Raw genomic sequence first — 18,721 nt, 5'->3', positions numbered from 1 at the left:
CCAGGGCAACAATGGAAAGGTTTAAAACAAAACATATCCATGTGTTAGAATGGCCCAGTCAAAGTCCAGATCTAAATCTAATCGAGAATCTGTGGCAAGATCTGAAAACTGCTGTTCACAAACGCTGTCCATCTAATCTGACTGAGCTGGAGCGGTTTTGCAAAGAAGAATGGGCGAGGATTTCAGTCTCTAGATGTGCAAAGCTGCTAGAGACATACCCTAGAAAGACTGGCAGCTGTAATTGCAGCAAAAGGTGGTTCTACAAATACTTACTCAGGGGGCTGAATAATTACGCACACCCCACTTTGCAGTTATTGATTCGTAAAAAATGTTTGGAATATTTATGATTTTCGTTCCATTTCTCACGTGTACACTACTTTGTATTGGTCTTTCTCGTGGAATTCCAATAAAATTGATTCCTGTTTGTGGCAGTAATGTTTCAAAATGTGGAAAACTTCAAGGGCACCGAATACTTTTGCAAGCCACTGTAAGTGCAGCCCAGCCATGGACCCATATACTGACCTGAAAACACCTCTTTGTTTTAGAACACTAATTCACTTGTATTACCCTCATTTCAAGAACACACTGCAAGACATTAATGTATTATTGAGATTGCAAAATTTCAACCTACCCCCAAATACGACTATATTTTCTGTATGATTGTTTAGCTGCAGAAGTGCATTTGGCTGTGAAGGGTGAAACATGTACAAGTTTTCTTCTGGCTCCATCTACATTGAAAAAAAGAACAGTTATTAAGAAAATATTTACCGTAATACACAGAATTGGTAAAATAGGAAGTAAATCTTTTAAAATACATCACAAAAAATGTACAGTATCGTATACTTGAATATAGCTACTCTTGCCCTCCAAATGCATAGTGCACAGCGGATTGTCCTCCCCATCTGTCTGTTTCTCCTGCTGTTCCCTCTGTGCAGCTGCCCATGCCCACTAATATGCAGTGTATACACAGTGTAGTGTAGAGTGAGGTTGCTATAGATTCAGTATCTCTCCTGCATTCCCAACTGCCCAGAAACTCTTTTTAGCATCCTTTGACTCCTGTCCCCTCTGACTCCTGAACACCTTGTCTTCTGGGTCCCCACTCTGAAGCCTCCAGCCTCACTCTACTTCTTATCTCCCCTGCTTATAAGAAGATTCATTTTGGAAATGGAGATTGGGACTAGAGAGAGACTAGGGCTTCAGCTGCAGAGTGGGTACCCAGAAGACACTGGAGCTGTGACCCAGAAATTGAAGACTTCCAGGAGGTGGCAGAGGTTGAAGAGAGGTTTCCAGCAACTGAAAATACTATAGCAACATCTCTCTTAAATGCATAGCTGCATATACTTTATTTATTAGAGGGAAAAAGAGGTGTGTGTGTGTGTGTGTGTGGGTGGGTGGTGGGTGGTGTGTGTGTGTGTGTGTGTGTGTGTGTGTGTGGTGTGGTGTGGTGTGGTGTGGTGTGGTGTGTGTGTGTGTGTGTGTGTGTGTGTGTGTGTGTGTGGTGTGGTGTGGTGTGGTGTGGTGTGTGTGTTACAGACAGAGGAAGACACTCCACTGCACAATCTGCTCGCCAATGGCTTCAAATAAGTAACAGGAAAGCTCCACTTTGCACATTCAAATATAATAATAATTCTCCATTTTAAATTACAGAAGGAGAACCCTTGGCTGCAGGATCAATGGGGATCACACTCCCAGGTACAAAAGCGGACCGGCGTATCGGCATTCCTGTTTGCGCTGCAGTCAGGACTTGCAGTGCTCTGTGGACGTCTGACTGGCTGCACACATGGGTGTCCGCAGAAAAGTTGTGCGTTGAAAAATAGGGGGGAAAAGTTGTGCACTGAATTGTGGGACATTAGACTAGGACTATGGTAGGGATTAGATTGTGAGCGCCTCCGACACACATGCCCCCCCCCATTTAGATAGTGACAGGGACCCCCCTATTTAGGTAAAGACAGGGACCTCCCATATTTAGTGACAGGGACTCCTCCCAGTTTAGGTGGTGACAGATGCCTCCAGTTTAGGTAGTGACAGGGACCCCCATGTTTAATGACAGGTGCCCTCCAGTTTTAGGTAGTGACAGGGTCCCCAAATGTATAGTGACAGGTGCCCCCCAGTTTTAGGTAGTGAAGGGGATCCCACTCACCATGATGAAGACCTCAGATTACCTAACCCTCCCCCCCCCCCTCCCTGTGTGCCATTATCCCCACTGCCTATCATGTAACAAGCAGCGATGGAGCAGTGGTACACTGGACTCCAGCACACATCTATGGAGCAGAGGTATATGTGACTCCAACACGCATCTATGAAGCAGTGGTACACAAAACTCTAGCACACATCTATGGTGAAGTGGTTAACAGGACTGCAGCAGTGGTACATGAGGATCCAGTGCACATCTATGCAGCAGTGGTACACAGGACTGCAGAAGTGGCACAAAGAACTCCAGCATACATCTATTGAGCAATGGAACAGGGGACACCAGCACACATCTATGGAAAAGTAGTGCACAAAACTCCAGCACACATGGATAGAGCAGTGGTACACAGGACTGCCGCAGGGTTGCATGGGACTCCTGCTCACATCTATGGAGCAGTAGTACATAGGACTCTAGCACACATCTATGAAGCAGTGGTACACAAAACTCCAGCACACATGTATGGAACAGTGATACACATACACAGGACTCCGAGAGTGGTACAGGGGACCCCAGCATATAAAGCAGTGGTACATAACACCCCACCACACATCTACGGAGCAGTGGTATACAAAACTCCAGCACACATCTATGGAGCAGTGGTACACATTTCCAGCACACATCTGTTGAGCACTGCTGTTTATGACATACACTTTTCATCCTTGTGCCCAATGGTGACATTGCATCCAAAATGTGAGTGAGGTGGCAGGCAGCAAGTGTGCAAGTGTGGGGAAGCCAACACCATGAAGTCAGCGGAGGTGAGGGGAATGTTTGGAGAGCAGAGCAGTGACTGAGGGGTATAATCCTGCTTTGTAAGTGATGTCACTGCTAACTAGACAAGGCAACTTTGTGTTAAATCCCCTTCCCACTCTGATAACTGGGCTGCTTCCACAATGGCTAGACTCCTGAGTTTACCCTGAGTTAGCATAGCAAGCACATTACCACAAACCTGATAAAAATATACATATGGCAAGAAAAAACTGTTAGGTTTATAAACACACCTGTCTGTTCAGCTTTAGTATAGAACCAGCGTCAGATCTCCGATCATCCGGCGACCAGCGAGAAGCAGGCGGATGGTACCCCTGTAGACACCGCGCTGCATATGCGGAAGTGACATATGACGTCACTTAAGCATATCAGTGCTGTGTCTGTGAGGTACTAGCTCCCGCTTCTCACTGGTCGCCAGCTGATCAGAGGTCTGATACTGGCTGCTGGCAGGCTGCCTGTTACATAATAGGCAGCGGGGACATCCGGGGGGTGGGGGGGGGGGGGTGGTGGTGTTTGCCCCATTTTGCCCATATGTGTGGATGCCCATGGCTGCACATTTATATTTCTGCAGCTTTATATTGTCAGCATTATGTTATGCAGCAGAACCTGACTAGCTCAAAGTTCTGTCCTCTTTCTTTCAGCATGAATGCTGCGACAAAGGGATTAAAGGATGAAGATTTCATGACAAAATCAGGTACTTTTCCAGTTTGTACATAACAATACATTTAATCATTGTTTGCTGGGCACATTATTGGATTACATTGTGATTTTGTTTGTGAGTTTGTACTTCATTTTTAAACATATTCCCAAAGGGAATTATATCTCAACAGTTAGGAAGCAGGAACAGCTGACACCTATAAACAGTGATACTTAAAGTGGATCCGAGATGAACTTTTATTCATTGCATAATTGTGTTCCTTACATATAGGTTATAGGGCATTCCTCAAGCCAAATACTTTTTTTGTTTTGTTTTAATACTCTAATTCCCTATAAACTAAACAAGCCTCGCCCACAGCTTCTCCAAAACGCAAAGGCACTCAGACCCATGTAGCAAGGCCTTATGGGAGCTCAGTCTGGGCAGGAGGACGAGAAGGTTACTAGCCAGAGATTTCAGAGGCAGAGGGGAGGGGGGAGTGAATTTTTCCCAGGCTGAGGGGTGGAGATGCAGTTGCAGATTACCTGTGTAATGATGACAAACAGAACATGGCCGCTCTCATTGTATCACAGGAATAATTCATCATAAACTGTTGAAGCTGTATGCAGACGGATTTGCTGTCTAAACTTTAGTTCAAATATATATATATATATATATATATATATATATATATATATATATATATATATATATATATATATATATATATATATATATATATATATATACATATATACACACACAAGTTACTTGTTACAGTTAGTTTTTCATCTCGGATCCGCTTTTACTTAGTCATGATCCTCCTCTCACCGGAACAACACCCATGTGCTGGTAAATGAGTTTGGAGGGTTTAGTCCTGAGCACAACCCTTGCAAGACACATAAACCAGAAATGGTCAGGGATCCCCAAAGGGAACATTGTCCAGAGAATAAGGGCCTTTTGTGGTCGTTTGCTATAACACACCACTATTCTCCCCTTTGGAGGTTCCTGACCATTTCATATTTACACGTTAATTGATGGTAGGAACTTAAAAGAATGCGGAGTAATATAGTCACCCTGCAAACACAAACACCATACTTATATCAACACCACTTGGTGTTTTTTTTTACATGTAAAGTTACTACGCATGATACTACTGCTAAACTTGGAATAACTGTGGAAAAGAGTACATAAACTTACAGTGATATTGACATCTTTTGGATATTCCCCCCAGAACAGGAAAGTGGAGCGATGGTCTCCTGTATTCAGTACTGCAGGGTTTTGTCTTGCAATTCCCAAATTCATTTCAATTTGCCACTGCAAAGTCCCAGTGTTGCTGTCTACAATAATTACCTGAACAGATTTAAAGTTTAATTAGTTTGCATAGTAATAAATTACTATTGAAAAAAAGAAAAAAAAAAACACATAAGGTAGCCATACATTCATCGATTTTCCCTGTTGATTCCATCACTGTGATTGAATCTGCTAGAAATGGATGCCTCAACATGTCAGATCAAGCACAATTTTGATTGATTTTCAGGGAAAATTGATTGAAATTATCGATCTGACTGGACAGAAGTTCTGGGTCAAACGTGGCAGGGCAAAATCGGTGGTAGATTAACACCCCATAGCAGTGCAACAATGCTGTATGATAGATTTTTAATAGATTTCCTGTTGAAATCTATTGAAGATCTATGAGCAGAGGAGGATCTATCTTTTTGCCACAACAAGAAGAGTGTGCCTGCAGATAAAACTACATGTGAAATGATCAGTAGCTTAAAAGGACACCTGACATGAGAGGGATGTGAAGGCTGACATATTTATGTCATTTTAAACAATACCAGTTGCTTGGCAGTGCTGATGATCTCTTTGGCTGTAGAAGTGTCTGGATCATAAACCTGAAACAGCATATGGCTAATCCAGTCAGACTTTAGTCAGAAACATCTACATGCTTGTTTAGGGTCTATGGCTAAAAGTACTAGAGACAGAAGATCAGCAGGATAGCCAGGCAATCTGCATTGTTTAAAAGGAAATAAATAAGTTAGCCTCCATATTCCTCTCATGTCAGGTGTCCTTTAAAGACATTGGCCACATAATGTAATGTAAAAATTTCAACTTTTCTCAGAAAAGCGATCCATGATCCATCCCCAGACATTCCACTTCTCCGCTCTCTCTCTATTGCTCCTCAATGGCTTCATTAAAAATAGTACGTGGCTTAATTGAAAAAAGGAAACCTCTAGGACTCAACTTGCTTTTACCATATATTTCAGTAGGCTAGACCTGAACTAATGAGTATTTTTACATGCAGCTTTCACATGAGAAACAGAAATGTGCCTTCTTAAAGCAGAAGGTATTCGTGATTATTCAGGTTGGAGTGAGCACATGAGATGCCCCACAGTGCATCACTGCTGAATATGTAAATTGTCCATTTGTTGTCCCTGAAAGCTTCACAAGGCTCCAGAATTGCTGGAATGCAATGATGTGTCAGCATGTTACCATTACAGAGCCAAACTAATCCAACATGCATACACACTGTTTCAAACTAGTTGGTCTTCATCAGTGCATGACATGGACTAATGTGGCACTGAGGGGTAGGACGTGAAGCACCCAGAGTTACAGATTGCCCAGCAAGCTCATGGTGAACCAGAACTAGTAGTGTGTAAGGGGCTAAAAAGGACCAAACTCTTACTTTTAGTCGATGGGAACATTCTGTGTCTGCGCCGTACTACTTGTGCAGGTACAAAATGCTCCTGGCAATGGGAGCGCGGCCAAGCCACGCATGCGCAGAGGAGACCTACTGGCGCAACTGAAACGCTAATAATGGGAGGGATTACAGAAGGCCAGAGCAGCCAGGGAGGATAGAGAAGGAGGCAATGGTGTCCAATGGGCTGGAGGAAGTGCCAGGAATGTATGAATTCTTTACCTTCCTTTCAACTCAGGTTCACTTTAACCTCCCTAGGGGTCTGCTTATTTTAGTATTTCTAACTGTAAAGGCAGCCTTACAAAGGCAATTACCTTTTTGGCCAGTTCAGTTTCACTGTTAGTTTAACAATGAAAAAGACTGACAATTATTGACAACACCTTTGTAAGAGTATATTTTAGATTGCAATACTGTATTTGGTTTATTTAATAATATGCTTATTGTATTTATAAAATAATACTGAACCTTCTTTCTGTTATTTCCAATTTCGATTTCCATTATTATAGAAAAGACATCTCTCTTAAAATATCCCAGTGCTGGTTTACTACAGGAAAAAAAACAAACACAATAACAGTTAAATATTAATGTAACATATTTACTGTATATATTTTAACGTAAAAAATGTATTACAATGAAAAAACTAATGAATGGATGAATGTAAAAAGGTATTTATGCATGCTGCACTTGTCTGGAGTTTTTTTTTTTTTTTTATTAAATCTATATAGGGTACATGATGCTAAACCATACCGTTTTATCTCCAAGCCTATTTATTAGTGCATTACTGTGAAAGTAGGCTGGCTGAGTGGCCAAGACATAACTTCCCTTAAAGGACCACTGTTGCTAAAATCTTACAATTTTAAATACATGTAAACACATACAAATAAGAAGAATGTTTCTTCTAGAGTAAAATGAGCCATAAATTACTTTTCTGCCATGTTGCTTTCACTTATGCTGGGATTACACGATACTTTTTTTGTAAGAATCGTTCCGATAGATGCCTTTGATGATAAAATTCCGACATGTCCAATGTTACGCTCGATTCGTTTCTGCTCGATTTCTTATAGAAGTCAATGGAAAAAAGATAAGAAAAATGAGTGGAAGATAAGAGAATAGAGCAGAAAATCGAATGGTTAATAGATCGTGCGCCGAATTGAATGCAAAAAACGTATTGTGTAATCCCAGCATAACAGTAAGTAGTAGAAATCTGACATAACCGACATGTTTTGGGCTAGTCTCTAGTTTTAGGCTAGTCTCTAGGTGGCTGCACTGAAGGGGCCCCAGTAGTTTAACAAGGACAAAAATTCACCTTACCAAATTCTGCACTGGGATCTTTCCATTAGTCTCAATAATCACAATTACAGTTCTCTCTAGCCCTGCACCTGGACCTATTCACCTTTTCAAAGAGGGCAGGAAAAGCACCAAAACTGAATGCACTGAAAGTAATCTCTTCTGTGTCAAAGTGCAGCAACAATGAATCATGAGCACAGATTTTCCTATACACCCAAATAGCTACAGCTACTGTTCCAGGAATAATCTAATGTCTGCAGGTTCTCTGTAGGGACTGCTGGCAAAGGCTCATTAGAACCCCTTATCTAATCACTATTAAAGCTGCTTGATAAGCTGATGCTGGTATTGTGTTTGCACAGTTCACACATTTCCATAACATTAATAGGAGAACTCAGGTAAGCAAAGTGCTTCTGTGTGTAGCAGCACAATCACATCAATTTCCTTGAGTGTATCTGGATCTGAAGTAAAGGTGCCCATACACTCGTCAGATTGGCAGCAGATAGATAAGAAATGCATCTGATGATCTATCTGATGCGTTTTTAGAACATTTTTTACCAGGATAGAATTCCAATAGATTTCAGTTTGAAATCTATTGAAATTCGATCTGATGGCATTTTTTTGCCATCAGATTTCCATTAAGGCCAATGCAAACTGATAAGCAATCTCATCAGATCGACCTAAATTTTCCACCCTGCAAGTCCGATGGAAATCCATCTAAATCGATCGAAATCGGCCGTCGATCGGTCGATTGGCCAACCGATTTGCAATCGATTGATCGATCGATCAGGATCGATCGGTCGGCCAGAAAATTGGCTGAGTGTATGGGCTGCTTAACACTGCCTTTTTCTTTTAGTTAAGTTTTCACTACAAGGTCTTAAACTATTTTCAAAAAAGCACATCGGTTGTTGAAATGAGAGCTGTATGCTAAGAAGACAGTGCTTTCAAAACTGCATGTTACTAAAAAATAAAAAAGCTAGCAGAACAGCACAAAAAACAATGGGAGCGATTCATTAAAAAACAATTAGCGGCAGCTATGCACGCTACGCTCGTTCCTTGCAACATGCATGCCTTACTTAGTTATGTGCATTGCTTCTATAGCAAAGCACGCCCCTTTAAATACCGGCCGCTGTTGTGAAGTATCGCGACTACGATACTTCACTAGAGCGGCTGCTAATATGTTAATTAACATTGTTACTATGAAGTAATTATGTTAATTAACATAGTAGCAGCCGCGATAGCGAAGTACCACGGTTGGGATACTTCACAGCATTGCTGAAGCAGCGCTCATTTATGAATTAACTCCAATGTGCCAAAGAGATACATGCTATCAAACACAATGCTGTGGCAGCTGGATGCCACCGTTGTTTACTCATGAGCCACAAATCTAACAGTTTGAGGTTACACAGTAGCTATTGATGGGCTTCTGTGGCCCCAGAGGTTGGACACCAGGGCCTTACATTTTTATATAATTACCTTAAAATATTTGTTGTATTCACAGACCACAATGGGCGAAATTTCTGTCCATCAATCAATTCTGAAATCTCAGACTTAACAACCAAAATGTTGTTGTAATACGTTCCCGGCACATTCAGCAAGTAGAGAATTTTACCAGAGCTGCAGTGAAAAAACAAAACACACTGTAGGAACAGATTCAAACTACTATGCATAAACACTTTGTAATGTATTGAACCAGTCTACGTAAAAGCTACGTGTTGGACTTGTTCTGTAGCCAGATTTATGCATGGATGTGTCGCAAGGCTACACAAATGAACAGGCCATATATACCCGTTGTGGATTGTTTACCTGCTTGCCATCTTGCACCACTTGATCTTAGAAATCTTTCAGCAGAGACCTACAGTAACTATCAGTTCCTACACTGTCACCACTAGCTTTGTACTGCTCAGCAGTACAACGCTAATGAAGCATAAACCACTTTCACCCACAGTCTATTTAGACTTCCAGTTAATCCAATAAATAAAGCTTTACCTTTTCTAATGAACGGTGGATCTATAAAACATTTAAACATCATTTGAAAGGGCCTACATTTTCTCTCACATTTATAATCTATTACAAACATTGAGGTGTCTACAATAGAACTTTTCTTCTGAACTCCAAAAAAATAAATCACAATAGTACCAGTATATGTTTATTATGTGATACATTGAAATACTAGTGAGCCAAATACCTCATAGCTGTTGACAGTATAGATACAAAGCCTGCAGAAGTATTCTTCTGTGCTTCCCAATCATGATCCAGTTTGGTAGCTGAAAGTCCAGAGCCAAGAGTATTAGCACAAAGGTTGCTGACAGAATATCCTGTAATAGTGCTGCCTGTTAAAATAAACAGAACTTTAAAAAATGTATTTCATATCTGAATATTTAGTAAAAGAACTGTACTCGAACTTTTTCTTTCTGTTTTACACAGAGTTACAGGTTACCCAGCAAGCACATGGTGAACCAGAACTCATTGGAGTGTATAAGGGACTACAAAGGACCAAAACGCCCTTACTAAAATTGTAAGCAAAAAAAAAAAAAATTGCCTTCTTAAAACAGAAGGAATTTGCGATAATTCAAGTTGGAGTGAGCATATGATGCATCATTGATGAATACGCAAATGATCCCTTGTTGTCCCTGTAAGCTAGAACACCTCCAGACCAAAAAGCCTTCTTACTAAAAACAGAAGGAATTTATATTATCGCAAATTCCTTGTGTTTAATATAACTTTTCAATACTATACAAATGAAAAAGTACTCACAAGTTGGTAAAAATGTATTAAAATTATTATTTATTGCTAGCTGGTAGTTTACAATGCATTTTATGACAAGGTGTGCAAATATCATCTAGGAGAAAACTAAGGAGAAAAAAAACTAATTGCATATGGGCCACTCTTTTTTCTTTTGGTGAAAAAAAAAAATCTTACAGTTCCTTTAAAAATGTACTCTCTACAGCAAACTGTCTTTTCTGGGAGTTATAGTTTTTCATCTCAACTGAAAGGCTGGAGTTTGATTCTCCTCACAGACCTCAGGAACCAAAGATACCAGAGAGACAGCGGCGCTATAATCAAGGTTATGTATTATAGCCCAAAATAAACCCTCCTACAAGTGGCCTGTTGTAAAAGAGATTATATTGCAGGGCAACTAATATCAACTTCATGCAAATTTTATGCCATCCACTATACAGAAACAATGTGATATGAAACCATTTTGCAAAACTTACATAACCTAAAATACCACTGGGGGTACCCCTTTAGACAAATTTTAAATCCTCACTCCATCACATATCTAACATAGTAACATCTACAGTATATGGTCTGTCACTGTTTTGAAGGGACTAAGGAGTTAATTGTCTTTGGTTTGCTGCCATATGTGCGACCTTGATTCAGCTGTTTGTTTTGTCTCAACACTTCAGAGACCACAACAGCACAAAATGTAATGTTAAATCAATTAGCTGAAATGCAGAAATAAAGAAAAGTGGTTATTCACCCATCTCAGGAATTAAAGCTCAGACCAATGACTTTCCCCTGCTTGACCATAGCTTTAAGCTTGCATTTTTGCTTGCATGACACTGGAAATAGTTTCTATCACACTGTTAATCTAGGGGTTAAAACAAGGCTAAGGTGGCATTTGGCTTTGAACAACTTGACAAGGTGGTGCTATGTGCCAGGCTAGAGGCTCATAGTTAGAAGTGCAAGGTAATAGTATACTAGGGACTTGCTTACACATTTTATTACCACTGGGACAGAGATTGATAGTAATATGAAACCAGAAGTTTGTCAAAGTTCTAAAATAACTACTAAAACAAAATATAAAGCTAACCTCTCTAACTAGATAACATCACTGACAGGCATTTAAGGTTCTTTTAATGCTGGGAATACACCATACATTTTCACCCCCGACAGATGGGTTTGATAGATAATTTCCAACATGTCGGATATTGCATCCAATTGTTTTTTGGCTCAATTTCTCACGGAAGTGAATGGAAAAAGATAAGAAAAACGGGCGGAAGATAAGAGAATCGAGCGGAAAAACGTATCGTGTGTACCCAGCATAAAGCTGATTCACTGAAAGAAGACAATAGTTAAAGCCAAACAATTCTGATAGCGATTCCTTCCTATTCTACACATTTTTTGTAGGAATTGTTTTGGTTTGTTATCTATACAAAAGGTAATGCACTACGTTCAATTTTTGTGTTTTTATGCCTATATATCATGCACAATCATATACTGCAATGGTAGATATTTTGATGTATACTATAAGACTTTAAGTTTAAAGGGACTATGAGCAGTGCAGAAACTATGGAAAGATGCATATCATTTTAAAGTTCTCTTTCTCCTCTTTCCAATGATATATAAACCGCCGCCCTTTGCCTTTTAGTTTTCGCTATTTTCGTGATTGAAATTGCCGCGGCCGCGATTTCAATCGCGAAAATAGAGAAAACTAAAAGGCGTAGGGCGACGATTTAGGTGTCGCCAGAAAGAGGAGAAAGAGAGCTTTAAAATGATATCCATCTTTCCATAGTTACTTGTATTACACAGGACGACACTTTCCCCAGTGTCAGCAGCTCCATTCAGCAGAAAAAGTCGCCCTGTGTAATACAATGTAACTATGGAGAGATGGATATCATTTTAAAGCTCTCTTTCTCCTCTTTCTGACGACACCTAAATCGTCGCCCTACGCCTTTTAGTTTTCTCTATTTTCACGATTGAAATCGCGGCCGCGGCAATTTCAATCGTGAAAATAGCGAAAACTAAAAGGCGTAGGGCGGCGGTTTATATATCATTGGAAAGAGGAGAAAGAGAGCTTTAAAATGATATGCATCTTTCCATAGTTTCTGCACTGCTCGGAGTCCCTTTAAGTACAGTAGAGCACTTAGATATAAAACAATACAAAGGTGATCTCTCCTGTTGGCCAAAGCAACTGTATGAGAACTAACTGTACTGTATGTAACCTAAGGTTACATGTACCTCAAGTCATGCATCTCTCAAGCTCAACCTCTTGAGACTCACAGCACCTCATTAAAGAATAAAATAAAGCCACAAGGGCAGAAACTATTTCTCAGACTGGAGCAAGAACCCACACCAAACAACCATAGCTGTGAAAGCTCTTCAAAGTAGGAAAGCACATCCAAGTTCATTTGAAAAGCATAGTTACATAGTTATTTGGGTTGACAAAAAAATACATATGTCCATCGAGTTCAACCAGAAAATAAAGTACAACACCAGCCTAAAAACCCTTACAAGGCATAGTCCAATTAGCCCCAAGAGAGAAAAAAATTCCTTCCCGACTCCAGATGGCAATCAGATAAAATTCCTGGATCACCACCGGGCATTACCTAGTAATTATAGCCATGGTTGTCTTTCAACGCAAGCAAAGCATCTAAGCCCCCTTTAAACGCAGATATAGAATTTGCCATAACTATATTCTGTGGCAATGCATTCCACATTTTGCTCACTCTTACTGTAAAGAGTTCTTTCCTAAATAAATGGCTAAAACGTTTTTCCTCCATGCGCAGATTATGTCCCCTAGTCCTTTGTAAAAGCATAGATACTAAATAAACCCAGTTTTCTGGATACCATAGAGCCTTCCTAGTCCTCACTCCTTCCTGTTGTTCCAGCACCATTTCCCGTTGAAGTCATTTGATCTGCAAGGTCAAATACCTCTTGTGACTTCTTGTGCAGGCTTCAGAAGTACTCCTATCCCCAAAGATAAGCAGATCCTTACTGAGCACACACAAGGGCTCGCTCATGCGCAGTCTGGAGATGCTCATCTTCAGAAGCACTTGGGGGCAGGAGTACTTCCAAAGCATTGCAAAAAGTGCCAAAGACACAGTCAGGTGCATACATTTCACAGGTGACAGCAGTGGAACAATGGGCGGAGGGAGGACCAAGAAGGCTCTGTGGTATCCAGGGCCTTCCACTACATAGTTAAGTATCTAACCTGAAGCAATTCACTTTAACGTAGCCTGCTGTTTGCAGATCCAAGGGGCAGGTATTTGGTTTTGAAAGACACACTTTACAATATGCAAGTCACATTTCATGAGTATGGTGCGCAAAACCAATTTCATGAGAGCTTTTTCTCTCATTTACGAAGAATAACTAAGCATCATAATGTCAAAAACCTGAGCGGTTCTTGCCTTTTTCATGATTGCTAACTCAGTAAAGGACCAGCCTTTAAAATGTTGCTCTCATATAAATCCGGCATAGTGGAGTCTGAACCAGGGCTGTGAAGTCGGAGTCGTGGAGTCGGAGTCGTGGAGTCGGGCAATTTTGGGTGCCTGGAGTCGGAGTCGGAGTCGGGAAAAAATGCACCGACTCCGACTCCTAATGAATTTGTAACTGTAATTAAAATAGAAAATATGATAAAATGTTCTATTTCTCAGATAATAGTCATTAAAAATAATTTATATATATACAGTATATATACAGTAATAGCTGTGCTTAGTCCACAAAAATGAAATAAACCAATCAAAATTAGTTACTTGTGCTGCTTCAATAAAGCAGTCCCCTTATTTTTAAGGTCAGATATACATATCTGATTGTGACTGTATATATGATGTGTACACAGGAATCTCTTATATATACTAAATAACATCTATGCTGTAAGAATAAAGCCTGATGTGTAGCTATGTGACTAATAGAGATGGTCAACGAGATGGAAATAATTCTGCATTGATGCTGATTTATGCAAATGTATGCACTCCCTTTGCTGATGAAATAAAATAATTTGATATGTTATTAAAATTTGGTTTGGTGACTACAAATTAAAGGGTAACTGAGACGGATGAAAAGTAAAGTTTTATACATACCTGGGGCTTCCTCCAGCCCCCTTCAGGCTAATCAGTCCCTTACTGTCCTCCACCACCCGGATCTTCTGCTATGAGTCCTGGTAATTCAGCCAGTCAGCGCTGTCCGGCCGCATGCCGCTCCCACAGCCAGGAACATTCTGCACCTGCGCAATAGTGCTGCACAGGTGTAGTACGCTCACGGCGGAGTGTGTTCATGCGCACTACGCTTGACTGACTCAAGTACCTGGACTCATAGCAGAAGATCCAGGTGGTGGAGGAGGACAACGAGGGACTGATTATCCTGAAGGCGGCTGGAGGAAGCTCCAGGTATGTATAAAACTTTAATTTCATCTGTCTCAGGTTTACTTTGTTACACAGTAGTACTATACTCTACATATGCACTCCCCACAGAGCTGCAGGGAATCCACTGAGAATGCTGTGCACATTGAACACAGAGGTGTTGTCTGTTTACAATCTCCTCATTCCCCTGCAGAGTACCTGCACATCATTCTTACATGCACCCACACTTGATGTTCTTTGTTCCGGTTGTACCTTTTACAAGTACTCTTACCAAGGACTAGTTTTAGTCTAAAGGGAATAAATATAGTAGTCTACATATCCTTCTCACTTCAGTTGTCTTGTAAAATTCCTAAGCGTTGGCAGTTAAGAGACGAATTTCATGTTACATACTTTTAATCAACAAAATTGTAATATGCAAATTAGAGGAGTCGGAGTTGTGGAGTCGGAGTCGGTGGAATCCTAAACTGAGGAGTCGGAGTCAGAGTCGGTGGATTTTTGGACCGACTCCACAGCCCTGGTCTGAACCCTCTATAACAGTAATTATAGATTGACGGTATACCTTGAAATGAGTCAGAGCACTCAGTATATGATTTTATATAAAAAATTGTGTTTGCTTATCATACAGCATATATATAAAATATGAACAGTTCTAAGTAGTGTTTCCTTCTAACAGTATTCCATCTCATCAAGGCTTTATAGCCAAGCGATCATCAATCTTCTAAGCACATTCAAAAAATAATATAACAGTTGTGTTATTGTAACGATTGTGGAATTCTCTCCGTGATCAGCGCACAAGGCATGCGCTGACATGGCAGAAATCCTCCACAAGCGTATAATTTGCGGGAACCCAGCAAAAGGTGCAATGCACCTGTAGAGGGAAATTCCTGTCGGCAGGTGGAGCTGTGGAGTGCAGAGGAACAGCTCCTCTGCCCTGCCACAGACGCCAGACAGGAATTGTACGAAGGGAAGAAACGCAGGGCAAGATAGCCCTGAAAGAGAGAGATCAAAGCGACAGAGGGTATGTGTGTCCACCAATCTAGTCGCCACCCTGCGACGATGAACACACAACCATGAAGATCAGGTGAGAAGGCAATCGCAGGAGATGGCAATTGCTAACAGCGACACAAGACAGAATAAGCACAGAGGAGGAATGTATGTGTGTGCACCAATCTAGTCGCCAACCTGCGACGGTGGACACACAACAGAGGAAACCGAGTGAGAATGCAATCGCCTTAGAAGCGATTGCGAATGAGAATGAGCAAAGGGACAGATTGTATGTGTGTGCACCAATCTTGTCGCCAACCCGCGACGGTGCATACACAACAGCAGATATGAAGTAGAAACGCAATCGCGAGAGAGGCGATTGCCAGAGGTGACACAAGGCTACAGCAAGGCAGAGCACGAGAGTAGCAAAGGCACAGCAAATCATACAATGAGAAGATAAGGAAAATAAAAAACGCTAACTAAACGCGAACACCACAATCATTCGCAACAGTGAACGCGTTTTCTCCGCGGTCTCCGCGTGTTAAGCACAACAGAGACAAGCACGCCTAACTAACCACCGACAGACAAACATGAAACAGAGGACGCGAGCGCTTGCTTAACGGTTACCTCACCGAGCCTCCAGCAAGCGTTCGTAGCAGACAAGACAGGTACACAAAAACAGGGATAAGTGCGAGATACGATCCACTACTCTTTCCGCCAGAGCAAGTGCGACCCAAGTAAGGCAACAGAGCTAGCAGGATCCACTGCTCTTACCGTCAGAGCAAATGCGATCCAAGTATAGCAAGGGAGTTGCAGACCAGAAGGATCCACAGCCGCTACTGCTAGAGGCTAGTGTGATCCAAGCACGACAGACAGACAGAACAGAAGGGCCTACCAGTAACAACCGCTGTTCTGGTTAGCACCCCACAGACAGACAGAACAGGCAATACAAATAATACAATCCTGACTGCCCTAGCAAGGATGCCTAGTGCAGTCCCAGGGATTACTCTAAGCTAATCTTCAAACAATAAGCAAGGCTGACACTCCAGGAGTGTTTTACAGGACAAACCCTTATGACCAGCGACTTACTGTGGAATCACATGATATATATAGAGCAAGCCTACAAAGGATGTGGCTAGGCAATTTGCATGACAAACGTATGCAAATTCCTCAGCAGCAGCAAGCTGCAAAACTGACAAAAGGTCTCTCTTCCAGAGACCTGCAGAATGCAGACCTGAACAGTGGTCAAAAAGCTGCCTGCCTGCGCAGGCAGCTGAGCAGATCATTACAGTTATGTAGAAGAAGATCAATAGTAGTCTCATCTGTATCAATCTTCTTCGCAGTGGGAGGGATGAGTACTTAATAGGTTGCATGCAAGCTGTTACAGGAAACTAACATCCTCCTCCAGTGGTTGACAGGTCATGTGTATGCTCGGTGTGTATTATATCCCACAAGTGGGGCTTGCACTCTTTTGCAGGTAGGCACTTGCCTGTTTTTAAGTAGCGCTGTTCATTTCTTTGCTATGTACTAATTTATTTTGTTTTTGGTCAGCTGCTCCCACTTAACAGCCATGCTTTTGGTGTATATGCAGAGCTTCTGTTTGGGTTCAAGGTGCGTTTGTAGTTTCTGGGGGGGGGCTCAGCGCACCTCTGATTGGAGGCCATTCGGAGGCGGCCTGGTGTTGCGCTGATCCACCTTTTGCGCAATTTTCATCTGTATCAATAGCTGTGTATATAGTAACTGTGTAAAACCTGTAGTAATCTTAAAGAAACAGCATAAAAATAGCTTCTAAAAAAACTTCTTGCCAACATCTTAACAGAACTTAATGCTGAAAAATTAATAAAGTAAATCACCAAAATATTAAGCATATTACCCCTCCTCTGTTATCTCTTCAGCATCTAGAACCACTTGTGGGAAGGTAGCTTTTGCCTCGTGTGTCTTCTCAGGAGACTGTTGGGCTAGTGCAGTCGTGACATCAAAGGGAGTCCTGATCCACCCCTCAGCGCTGCCTGGCACTGATTGACCAGGCAGCGCACAGGGTCTGGGGGGGGGGGGGGGGGGCGGGCGGCGCGGCGATCTGCGGCTAACTAATTGGCAGGTAGTGGTGGCGATCGGAATGCACACGCAGCTAGCAAAGTGCTAGCTGCGTGTTGCAAAAAAAGAAAATATTATGCAAATTGGCCCAGCAGGGCCTGAGAAATCCTTCTGCGCAGCATAGCCCGAGCTCGGGCTTACCGCCAGGAAGGTTAAAACAATTAATCATATAAGATATAATTTGCACATTAAAATGTAATATTATAAAATTATGTTCTATATATTTGCCTTTCTTATGAATAAATATAATAACTTCAAATGGCAGATGTCAGCATTTTATCATCTTTAACTAATTGGGGAAACCCCTTCTTTTTGTTTTATATTTTGTTGAGGCCTGTTCCCAAAACATCATGTGTTATCAGCTATGAGTGTTTAGCTAGCTGAGACAGCCTTGTACATGTCAACAATCCTCCAGAATCAAAACAATCTCACGAGAATGTTTTACTGTCTCATCTATCACTGGTAGAATCCAGCTTTTAAATGTATTAGTAATACATTCTATTATTTGTAATTACGGGGTTTAACAATAACTATTTCTCTCTTTAGAGGGACTGTATTGATTATTCATATTTAGATTAATAATATTTATGTGTAATAACTGAGCAAATATACATATATGATTGCACCAGTAATGTGACTTTTAAACTTGCTTTCTGTCTGCAATTACTGCGCTGTATAACCTTGACATTTGAAAGAATGTTTTGTCTTCTTGTAACTAGAATAATCTTATAAGGTTCACAGCCTGGAATATGCTGAGATGTCACAGAGCAATATTTTAAAGAAGTCCTCTAACTTTACAGTTTACAATGAAATTTTGCATAGAACATTAAAACTTAAAACATACACATATGACAGCTTTTCCTGCATAAATAAAACCGCTAGAATTCTGACAATAATACAAGCAAAACACTAATGCAGTATTGAATCATGATGTCAATGCTGCACAGCCAACAGCTGATCAATATACATTTATGGAATCCTTT

At 41.1% G+C, this 18,721-nt stretch overlaps 1 protein-coding gene across 1 annotated transcript in view; it reads right to left on the bottom strand.

The window, feature by feature from the left end:
- FAM234A (family with sequence similarity 234 member A) overlaps window positions 1-18,721 on the bottom strand; it is an 89,671-nt gene that overhangs the window by 9,112 nt on the left and 61,838 nt on the right. The window contains exons 7-11 of the mRNA XM_068244824.1: window positions 9,764-9,908; window positions 9,052-9,192; window positions 6,757-6,835; window positions 4,791-4,943; window positions 632-728 (exon numbers count right to left, since the gene is read on the bottom strand). Coding sequence (XP_068100925.1) covers window positions 632-728; window positions 4,791-4,943; window positions 6,757-6,835; window positions 9,052-9,192; window positions 9,764-9,908 — 615 coding nt within the window. The remainder of the gene's footprint in view (window positions 1-631; window positions 729-4,790; window positions 4,944-6,756; window positions 6,836-9,051; window positions 9,193-9,763; window positions 9,909-18,721) is intronic.

Source organism: Hyperolius riggenbachi, chromosome 7, assembly GCF_040937935.1.
Source record: "Hyperolius riggenbachi isolate aHypRig1 chromosome 7, aHypRig1.pri, whole genome shotgun sequence".
Taxonomy (NCBI): Eukaryota; Metazoa; Chordata; class Amphibia; order Anura; family Hyperoliidae; genus Hyperolius; species Hyperolius riggenbachi.
Note: the sequence above shows the minus strand (reverse complement) of the source record. Positions and strands in the feature narration are given on the sequence as shown.